At 36.4% G+C, this 10,362-nt stretch overlaps 1 protein-coding gene across 2 annotated transcripts in view; it reads left to right on the top strand.

The window, feature by feature from the left end:
- The window catches only part of Dok6 (docking protein 6), a 430,374-nt gene that overhangs the window by 316,366 nt on the left and 103,646 nt on the right, over positions 1-10,362 (top strand). For both annotated transcript variants that reach the window (XR_003835467.1, XM_021150966.2), the window contains exon 6: positions 5,222-5,360. Coding sequence is in view for 1 of the 2 variants with exons in the window: in XM_021150966.2 (XP_021006625.1) it covers positions 5,222-5,360 (139 nt within the window). In the remaining variant the exon portion in view is untranslated. The remainder of the gene's footprint in view (positions 1-5,221; positions 5,361-10,362) is intronic.

Here is a 10,362-nt window from a genome sequence, read left to right as displayed (position 1 = left end):
GTTGTGGGCAGTTGGCGAGTGTCAGCAGACCCTGCGCCCCAGCTGCTCCAAGTTTTATTTTTATTAATTTTTTCATTCAATATATTTTATCCTATTCCATTTTTATTAATTGGTTATTTTATTTATTTACAAATTCTCCTTTTCTGATNTTTCCTTCACAAACTCTCCATCATATTCTTAAAGCTTCATCTCTTTCCAGATTCTCTTTACTTCCTTCCAACTGCATGTTTTCTCTCTCTTCCTCTCAAAAAAATACCTAAAAGTTTGTCTATATTTATCTTTTTTATTAATTTTAAAGTTTACAAGATAATTGCTTTAATTATAACATTTCATATGCACTTATCATTGTTTTTGTTTGTTTGTTTTGTTTTGTTTTTCGAGACAGGGTTTCTCTGTGCAGTCCTGGCTGTCCTGGAACTCACTCTGTAAACCAGGCTGGCCTAGAACTCAGAAATCTGCCTGCTTCTGCCTCTCACGTGCTGGGATTACAGGCACACACCACCACTGCCCGACTTGTCATTGTATCTTACACATATTCGCACCCCTACAACTCTGCCTCATTTTTTCCATCTCACACAACCATCAACCTCCTCCTCTTCCAATTGTGAGAAAGATTAACATTTCAAAATCTCTACTTGAAAAGGAGGTACATTTTTTTTTTCTTATAGAAAAGAAAAGGATAGCACTGGCTACAGTTTGGTGATGGGGAGCTTTCCTCAGGAAATCTTTCATTGATACATTTTACACTAAGCCTATTTCTAACCTTGAGGTAACTACAAAAAGCAGGAATAAATTGTGTCACTTGTCATGTAGGTTCCTATGAACACACATAGTCACATAAGTTCTTAATACTACTTATTTATTAGGGCATAAGAGAAATGAAACTGATGGTTGTAATTTTGAGTCATTATAGAAGGTCTGATATAGGATAAAGATAGAGAAGTTTTCAGAAATGTCCTCAGGAAATTAAATCTAAAAACTATCCGTGTAGGGAAATCTCTGAAGTAGATTCTGATCATGTTACCATACCCTGACAACCCAGCACACACTACAGGTCTCAACATCATAATTTTCTATGAGTCTCACAAGACAAAGCGACTCCGTTCAATGTGGTTGATTACCATGCAACACAATTTTCTCTGAAGTGTGTACCTGTGAACTGCTACCAGAGAGACTCACCTCAGCCTTAACATTCAAGAGTTTGATAAAGTGCCCCCTGCGGACAGATTTCGTATCCCCTTTAGCATCAAGATATGGATCTAACCCAAGCCTCTTATAGAAGCAGAAGTAATATCAGTATAGGACTCTAGAGTTGGTGGCATAAATTTGGACCTTCAGGTTATGGCTGGTCATACACATTTATCTATGCAAACACAAGTTAAAGAATGTTTTGCTATAGCAGAAGTGTGAAAGGACATGTGATAGGACACATGATAAAGGAATATAAATATGATGCCACAGACAGTGGGAGCTTGAGCATTGGTTTGGTTTGTTCCTCCTAGCTATTCTTCACTAATGGCATGCATGTATTGATTCATCTTATGTTGCACTGCTGAGTTCTGCTTGTGGTGAAGCCAGAAAGAAACTCACCAAACAACTTCCCATAAGGTTCCTGAGGCTTTTCACAGCCTCCACTCAGTTTCTCAGTTTATTGATCTGTAGCTGCTAGGTCTTGTGTGATATCTGCCTGCCAAGAGGACTAGACTGAAACTGCTGATTCTTATTTGGTGTTTGCTATGGGACTGAATTGCTGATATCCTGACAATGAAGATTGGACTAGCCCCCAAAGAACTGTTTCTAAACAAGTCCATTTTCCCCATGTCCTAATAACTTTTCTCTTCCACCATCTCTGGTGGGTGGTGGTCTAGAGGAGACGTTAAACCCTTATTAAAGTAGGTTGGAACAGGACTGAAGCCCTGAGGGCCAGCAGAAAGAATAGAAACAGGTGACCTTAAGAAGTAGGAAGTAGAAGGACCCTCCAGAATGTATCAGCGATTTAGAAGGTGAGAGACTCAAAGGGAGGGACCTTAGATGAAATTCCCTACAATGGGGAGAGGGAACTTGTAGAGCCCACCTCCAGCAGAAAGACAGGGCATAAAGTGAGGGATGGAATTGCCATCCCACAGTCAAAAACTCTGACCTAGAATTGTTCCTGTCTGAAAGAAATGCAGAGACAAAGATGGAGAAAAACCAGAGGAAAAGAAGGTCCAGTGACAGACCCAAAGTGGGATCCAGCTCAAGAGAGGCCTCAAGGCCTGACACTATTACTGAGGCTATGGAGTGCTCACAAAAAGGGACCTAGCATGACTGCCCTTCGAAAGACCCAACAAGAAGCTGAAAGAGTCAGATGCAGATATTTGCACCCAACCAATGGACAGAAGCTGCTGACCCCTGTTATTGAATTGGGGAAAGACTGAAAGAAGCTGAGGAGGAGGGCACCCCTGTAAGAGGACCAGCAGTATCAATTAACCTGGACCCCTAAGTTCACTAAAACACTGGACCACCAAACAGACAGCATATGTCAGCTGATATGAGGCCCCCAATACATATACATCAGAGGACTGCAGGGAATGTGCTCATTCAGAGATGGTGCACCTAACCCTCAAGATACTGGAGGCCCCAGGGAGTTTAGAGGTCAGGTGGGGTTTAGGGTGGGGGCATCCATGTGGGGAGAAGGTGTGGGATGTGGAGCAGACAGAGGTGGATGGGAGATGAGGGGAGTTAAATATGGAGTGTAAAAAATAAATTAAAAATAAAATTAAATTAAAAGAAAAAATATGAAATAAAATTTAAAAAATAAAATAAAATAATTTCTAAAGCCAAAAATAAATGTAGGTTGGAAAAAATATATGCCTACAATCGTAGTTCGGGGTTAGGCCAATACATGCCATCCATTTTTTTCACCTTGTCACAAAATAACTGCATTCACTGAATGTCTTTAATTTAATGTCAAGTTGATGGAAATAGAGTCAGGACGCTCCAAAGCAATGAACATCCCTGCTTGAGCTCTTCCCATGTTAAGGAAAGAGTATGTTTAGATAAACAGGTTGAGTCTTGAACGTTCAAGTGAATCACATGGGACCTTGTTATTAAGATACAGATTACAATACAGGACCTGAATAATTTTTCAGTGGTACATGATTTGCTTTATTTGGGTACTCCTTTGAAAAGCAAGTTAAAGGCCATCTATGTTATTCATCCTTTTTCCTTGTTCTGTCCTGTAGTATTGGATTTCTACCATGACACTGTTTTGTTTGTTTGTTTGTTTTCCTTTTTTATTTAATATTTTCTTTATTTACATTTCAAATGTTATTCCCTTTCCCGGTTTCCCCCCCTCCAGGAAACCCCCTATCCCATTCTCCCTCCCCCTGCTTCTATGAGGGTGTTCCACGAAAGTTCCAAATACCATGACATTTTTTAAAAAGATAAGAAAAAGTCTACATTTCTGTTCCCTCTTCTTCAGACAGCACATGTTAAGACAAGGAGCCTTAAATTGCTCAAGTTAAAATGATTGACAAAAACAATAGGCATGAGCCTGTCATGTGAGAATATGAACCTTCACCTTGGTTGATATATTCACTGTGGAAAAGCAGTTCCTTGTAGTTAATTTTTCTTTAGATTTATAATACATTTAAATGCCATGTTCCTGGTTCAAAAGAAGTGAATGGGAACTATTTCTAAGATTAGGAAAACCCTCCTGTAAGCATTCAAAGTCCCCCACTGGGCAGAATTAAGACTCGGGAAGTAGACAGGCATCAGCACTTCACATCTCAATGACTGAGTATGAAATAACAATTTGTGTCTTCATTATCTCATTTCCTGAGGCTAATAAGCAGTGTTCTGTGCTTGACAATGAACAAACCCTCCACCTCAAACAAGATGTGCCCAAGAATTATCAATGGTTTTTCTGTGGCTTTTGCATTTCCAAATATCCCTGCATCAACAAAGATAGCTCATTTGTTTCACTTTGTGAAAACTCTTCATTTTTCCCCAAGACTTTCCATTTCACGCTGTGTGAATTTTATTAAGATCGCTTTCACAGAAACTAAGTACTGGTTGGATGGGGCCCGGAGGGATGGCAGTCACAGTCTGGGCAATGTCAGAAGTCTCTTGAGACATTTCCTTGCACTAAAATTCCCTTGGAGAATCATACAGAAGAATCCAAATTGTCCAATAGTTTGGCCTCATGAATATTTTGATGGTTTATCCTGTAAATCTATCAATGAGAATATCCAAAAATCAGCAGCATAAAAACCTAGCCAGTTCTTCATATCAGAGTAAGAATATCACATGAATATAGGGAATCTTCAGGTATGGTTAAAGCTGTGCTATAATAGCAATTAAAATAAGAATAATAAGAATTTGTGTTATAATTAACATGTACTAATAAAGCTGATTTGTAAATTTGTCTAATAATTTGTCAATGAAGATTGCCTAATCAAGTGATTATGATTAAATAATTGAAAATGAATTCATTTTGATATCTCTGTAAGAATTTATAGTAAGTTAAATATTGTTATATGTGTAACCTAAAGTACTAACTGCATTATACTTCTTTTAAATATTATATCATAATAGCATAACTGTTTATATCTTACAATCATATATCAACCCAGTCATTTATCTAGGGTAGATATTTATTCAATTACCTCTAAACTTTTCTTATTATTAGTTCCAAACTTTGTGATGAAAGAACCTAACAATTTTTAGCACTCTGAGTGTGCTAAACAGCATTGTAAACTGTTTCTTTACCAACTTTTTAACCTTTAAGATTGTATGAAGTGGTTTGATTATTCCTGTTTTGGAAATACATCACACAGAGACAGGCAGAGAACATCTTGTCTAAATTTACACCCCTGTTTTGGCAGAAACTATGTTAAAACCAAATATTCTTAAATTCAAATACAGTATGTATGACAGTCATTAAAACTCCTGTTCTTTGAGGTTAAAGTATTTAGTAGCTGTTTATGATAGTATGGAAACCTCAGCATGTAGATACCTGCACTGAGCATGCCAGTTTTAATGATCCAGAGCATTTCATTAAGTGGATTTCCCCCTCATGTACAACTTAGAGATGCATGCATTGGATGGATTTTCCAAGAATGAAATAGTATGGAGGAGGACACCTGAGGGTAAGGGTGTGTTTGATATGGAAACTGTTGACACACTTGAACCCACAGTGACCAACCTTTCTCTATCTCTTTTTTTTTTTTTTTCACAGAATGTGTGACACAGGAGAAGGACTATTCACTTTTCAAACAAGGGAAGGAGAAATGATCTATCAGAAGGTCCACTCTGCAACACTGGCTATAGCTGAGCAGCACGAAAGATTAATGCTAGAAATGGAGCAGAAGGCCCGGGTAAGTATCTATCCTATGTAATCTAATGCTTGTGAATGAATATACTAGTCCATTTGTATAATGTATAGTGCTAACCCATGCTCTGTCTCTGTTACCAAACCTGTGAATGAAAATCTCAGCTCTAGAATACCATGCATAATTTAACACAAAATTATTTTTTGCTAGGACTTAGAAGCCATGCTCTCCATACATATGTATGGGACCTGCTTCCTTGGTTACCTACCCAAAGCAGTGTGGATGGCTTAGAGAATAAGGCATGATTTGAACTTTGTTATTTATACTTCTTCCAGGTGTGCAGATTATCACAGAGGATTTTTAAGTACATTTTCATGAAAAAGTCAAGAATCATTTCAGTATACTACAATTATTGGTCATGAAACACAGCATCCTGTTTGGGTTCCAAACTCATTACTGCTTACAGACTGTACTCCTAGGATATTAAATCCTTAATATCCATTTAACTGCCAGGCACATACACACCATCAAGATAAACTTTATCTTATGATGGTAACAGAACATATAGGGTGTTTTTGAATACTTACCTTCCAATATCTGTGAAGAAAGCAAGCCATTCAGCCAAGATGTAGTGACAACTTATCATTCACACTCTTTCAAAGTTGTCCCACAATCTTGAGCCATTTTTTATAAATAAAATTTAATTCACTCAGTGGGGCTGCTGTGTTCTTATCAGAGTCTGGGCCAGACCTGAAGCAAGAGTCAGAGAGTTATCCCTAAAGACTTAAAAGATGACAGATGACGGGTACCTGTACAAGTTTAGATGGGCACTCTAAAGTTGCGGTGCCTTACATCTCTTTGAGTTTAGGATACTCAAACAATGGGCCTGTGAGACTCAACAATGGAATTCACCAATTCAAATGGAAGGAGATATTTTGATAAATTCCATATAAATTATACAGGTATGTTTCTAAAGATTAATGCTAGTAAAATCAAAGTACTTCCTATCTAGTCCATTCTTCAGAATAATAACACTTTTCTTAAATCAGTATGCCTGAACTTGATAACTTCTCAAGAACACTAAATTTTAAAACCATGGCAGAGACTTCCCCTCTCCTTTTTTTAATATACCTCCTCAACACACTCAAAGCTTTCCAACAAGAATGAAACAGCACTTCAATGCTCTGTGTGATTCCTATTTTCAATTTAAAACAATATAAAGTTATGTGTGAAAACTAGGCAAAAGTACAAAATGGAGGTGAAAATAAAACCCTCTAAGAAATAAAAATATATATACTAAAAACCAGAAAGATGACAGTGGTAATTGTTTTACTTTGTTATTGTTGTTTTGTTTTTGTTTTGCCTGTTTAGTTTTCATGCTGTGTGATATTCATATTTAAATGCTTATGCATCTTCATATGCTTTAAAATATTTTAAAAATGCTTTAAAGGATTAAGCAACCAAAGAATTGCATAGCAATGGATGCCCTAAACATAAGCATGCAAACAAACTGAAAGCAGTTACTTTCACCTTTTTAATGATATGTGATTTGTGGATTTACAGACTTGTGCAAAATAGAGTAAAAATAGTGTCTCAATGGTTATTTTTTTTAAAAGAAGGAATTCAATAGGACTTCTAATATCACATTGCTGTACAACCTGATTTTGCCATTATTAATAACATTTTTTTTATTTTGAAATGTGTCCATCATCTAGGTAGCGCCATATTTCTATTATCATTTAACAGAGCTTATGAGATAGTTCAGTAGGTAAAGGTGCTCTGTGTGAAGTCTGACAACCTGAGGTCAATCCTTGGAATCCACACGGTACAGGGAAAGAATTAACTCCTAAAATTTATCTTCTAACATCCATACATGTGTCATAACAGGGGCACACTTCTACACACTCATACACACACAAATGAACAAACAAATGTAAATTAAAGTGTTTTAATAAAACAATCTGATATCTAGAAAATTTTCAGCCATAGTGAATACAACTGTATATTTTCTATTAAGTAGTATTGAACATCAATTTTAAAAAAACACCTTCTAAATTGGTAAGACAATTAAAGATGTATATTTTTGTTTCTGTCACTGAAAATGATTATGAAGTAATTAATATTGACTAACTCAATTATAATGTTTTAATACAGGTTAACTACTTATTAACTGGCACAAGATCATTATGTACTTATTTGGTACTCAATGAACTGTATTGAATACAAGAGAAGAATTAGTTTCCTCTTTCAGGTTGTGTACAGTTTTGCAAGATTAAATAGTTTGTACTATTTAGAGTTGTATCAAGTCCCTTTACTTCTTGAAACACAAATGTCCCATGTCTTAAAGTAACTATGTATAAGATATCATGATCATGAAATTTTAAATAAATGGCAATAAGATATTTCCTTCGGTTATTCATGTTTTCATGTCAGTGGAGTCAAAGTGAGTTTCTGGATAATAAACTTCTTAGAAGCTTATCTCTGGGCTCTTCAGAGAGAATGCCCTCCATAGATAAGAGGGCTTCCTTCCACTGTTGCATCCACACTGCTCCTGAGCCCTGCCTGGCTGTAAAGAGGAGAAAGAACTCTGTAGAAATGGGGATATTAGGTAGTTTCAAATTTTTCTTTAGTTTTAAGACCCAAATATATTTTATACAGAAAGGGTTTTTTTTTTCCCACTAATAACAATGCTAAGTCCACCTCAGGAAGGGAGACTGAAATCAAATCAGAAAGTGGTTAGTGGATGAATAAAAAAAATTGTATTCTAGACACAGCTGGTCTGTTGTATAAATGAACTCATGTATATGACAGCAGGCACAAAATCTGAACAAGGTGAGGCCAGAGAAATCCCAGCATGGAGGTAGAAACCTGGGCATAAAATGGTGTACCTCACTTAGGAGCTATTGCTATTTGATAACTCATGGGACAGAAGCTATCAATTTACTTTTAGGTGTAGCCCTGGCAGATCTACCATGCTCTTGGACAGACCCCATTCCCAAAAGCATTTGAGCAACATAAGCTGGACCTGATGGATTAAAAAATAATCATGAAGAGATGTTGGCTTTTGTCGGAGGCCTTTTCTTCATCTAATGAGATGATCATTTTTCTTCTTGGTTGGTTTATATGGTGGAGTTTGTTTATTATTTATTTGTGGTGAAACACAAAGTTGAATGGGTAATGGTGAGAAGGTGGATATGGGAGGAGTTTGAGTCTAAATATGGTCTAGATATATTGTATAAAATGTTCAAAGAATTAATACAAATATATTTAAACACAAGAAGAATCTTGTTTAGGATTCATTGGAGAATTAAGTGAGGTAGTACATTTTAAACTGGAGCTGTTCTGATTACTAATATACAAATTATTTAATTTAGATATTTAAATAGAACATGTCTAGAATCCATTTTTATTCCATACATCACATTCTTCCTTCCAGACCTAGTGAAATTTAGCAAATTTCATTACTTAGAGATGCTCTGCTATCAAGATACCATATTGCCAAGAATGTTTGCCAAGAATGTTTGCCAAGAATGTGCCAGGAGTTACATTCCTTGTATAGAAGTCATTAATCAGAGTTTCATCCACACATCTTGTGTTCCAGCCTGTTGAATTTGAATACATATCTAACCATGATAGACAGGGAAGCCAAAAATATACCAAGATAACCAGACATATTTTGAAGGAGGGAGATCTCAGAGGGAGCAAGAGGAGGTGGGATGAAAAGACTTCCTTTTTAACTCTACTTTTTATGCTGTTAAGGATTATAGTCATAGTAAAATGCTGATGGTTTAAACGATAAATGAGAAATCATGCATAAAATAAAAAGTTTTCTGATACATTGTCAAAAATAAGTAAATTTTAAAAGGCATTGTGACTAGTAATTTCTAAACTTGTGAAATCACAGTTAACAAAAAAGCCAATTTTTGAAATCCCCTTCTACCAAGATGTATACTTTAACATTTTGTAAAAACCAAATTTCTAAGATGCTTTTTTTTCCTGAAATCTAATTTTTATGGTAATATTAAAGAAAAGATAAAATGATAGGGAAGTTAGCTTTTCAGTGAAGTCATTTCAAAAGCAGTAGAAACTGAATGAATTCACTCTTCTCCAGTTAGGCCTTACTACAGCACTTTGTAATCACCCATTGCTGCCCAGCTACGAAATGATGTTTTGTGTAAATAGTTACATGGACTGACATATCAGCATATAAATAGCATGTCAGACTCATGAGCAGTTGCAAGATCTGAAAAGCACTACACTACCATGTTGCATTAATTCCAAGAATACAGCTTTGGTTCTCTCTCTCTCTCACCCCTCCTCCTCCTCTTCTTCCTCCTCTCCCTCTTTCTCCTTCTCCTTCTAGTTCTCCTTCCCATCTTCATCATGTTAGCAGCTCTCACTCAAATGTTGGCCACTTTTGCCTGGCAAAACCAGTATTTTGTAGTGCTTGGTATGATGGTGTTCTTTCTTAAAATGGATAAAATTTTAGAACATATGAAATATAATGATAATTTTTATAACTAGCAAGCATACACTCATAACTTTTTTGAAAACACTAAATGGCCTCCCAGATGGGTTAGGTTCTTAGCATTTAAACTTCCATTGCAGGGTTCCTTGGACACATTCTAATAGATAATAGATGCAAAAAGAATTATTATCAGGAAAAAGATGAGGATTTTATACAGAAAAGTATATGAAGAAATTGGAGGAATCTTACTGTGGTCATATAGAGAAAAATTTTTTTAATTAGGTATTTCCTCATTTACATTTTCAATGCTATCCCAAAAGTCCCTCATACCCTCCACAAACTCCCCTACCCACCCACTCCCACTTCTTGGCCCTCGCATTCCCCTGTACTGAGACATATAAAATTTGCACGACCAATGGGCCTCTCTTTCCACTGATGGCCAGCTAGGCCATCTACTGATACATATGCAGCTAGAGACACGAGTACTGGGGGGTACTGGTTAGTTCATATTGTTGTTCCACCTATAGGGTTGCAGATCCCTTTAGCTCCTTGGATACTTTCTCTAGCTCCTCCATTGGA

This window comes from Mus caroli, chromosome 18 (genome assembly GCF_900094665.2).
Source record: "Mus caroli chromosome 18, CAROLI_EIJ_v1.1, whole genome shotgun sequence".
NCBI classification, from domain to species: Eukaryota; Metazoa; Chordata; class Mammalia; order Rodentia; family Muridae; genus Mus; species Mus caroli.
This window is presented reverse-complemented; position numbering and strand designations above follow the sequence as displayed.